Source organism: Myotis davidii, unplaced genomic scaffold (genome assembly GCF_000327345.1).
Source record: "Myotis davidii unplaced genomic scaffold, ASM32734v1 scaffold1914, whole genome shotgun sequence".
Taxonomy (NCBI): domain Eukaryota; kingdom Metazoa; phylum Chordata; class Mammalia; order Chiroptera; family Vespertilionidae; genus Myotis; species Myotis davidii.
In genome coordinates, this window is record NW_006285311.1 from 47,723 (window position 1) to 48,709 (window position 987).

At 60.8% G+C, this 987-nt stretch overlaps 1 protein-coding gene across 1 annotated transcript in view; it reads left to right on the top strand.

Annotated features, from left to right (window-relative positions):
• LOC102753927 (TBC1 domain family member 2B) overlaps positions 1 to 987 on the top strand; it is a 20,557-nt gene that overhangs the window by 11,702 nt on the left and 7,868 nt on the right. The window contains exon 7 of the mRNA XM_015558972.1: positions 590 to 981. Coding sequence (XP_015414458.1) covers positions 590 to 981 — 392 coding nt within the window. The remainder of the gene's footprint in view (positions 1 to 589; positions 982 to 987) is intronic.

The following is a 987-nucleotide window of genomic DNA, read 5'->3' on the forward strand; positions in this document are numbered from 1 at the left end:
CCAGAGCGTGAGGGCCTCCGTGGGTGCCCTGTGGCCGCGGTCGCACGTGGTCAGGCGCCTGCAGAGCCGGAGAAGTTGGCTCCTCGCTCGGTGGGAATGCCTGGTTTTGTGTCGAGGGCCGGCGCACCTGTGCTCACACCCGGCGTCCCTTTGTGGACCAGGGAAGGGAAGCCTTTTTTTAAATCCTCATCCGAGAATATTTTTCCATTGACTTTTATTTATTTATTTTCTAAAAATATATTTTATTATTTTTTTACAGAGAGGAAGGGAGAGGGATAGAGAGTTAGAAACATCGATGAGAGAGGAACATCGGTCAGCTGCCTCCTGCACGCCCCCCACTGGGGATGTGCCCGCAACCCAGGTACATGCCCTTGACCGGAATCGAACCCGGGACCCCGCAGTCCACAGGCCAACGCTCTATCCACTGAGCCAAGCCTGCTAGGGCTAACACTTATTCTTATCTTTTCTCCAGCGAGTGGTCTTGGTTTCAGGGAGGGATAGAGAGTTAGAAACATCGATCAGCTGCCTCCTGCACACGCCCCACTGGGGATGTGCCCGCAACCAAGGTACATGCCCTTGACCGGAATCGAACCCGGGACCCTTCGGTCCGCAGGCCGACGCTCTATCCGCTGAGCCACACCGGCCGGGCCCTGTCTGGCCTCTTTGCCGGGACCACGCCGCTCACTGTCCCTCGTGCTCCCTCCGCAGCGAGTACGACATCTACGGGTTCCGGACGGTCCCCGAGGACGACGAGGAGGAGCGGCTGGTGGCCAAGGTCCGGGCGCTGGACCTCCGGAGCCTGTCCCTGGCCGAGAACCAGGAGGTGTCCACGGGCGTCAAGTGGGAGAACTACCTGGCGGGCACGATGACGCGGGAGATGGCGCGCTCGCCGGAGCTGAAGAGCCTGATCCGGGCGGGCATCCCGCACGAGCACCGGTCCAAGGTGTGGCGCTGGTGCGTGGACCTGCACACGCGCAAGCTGCGCGA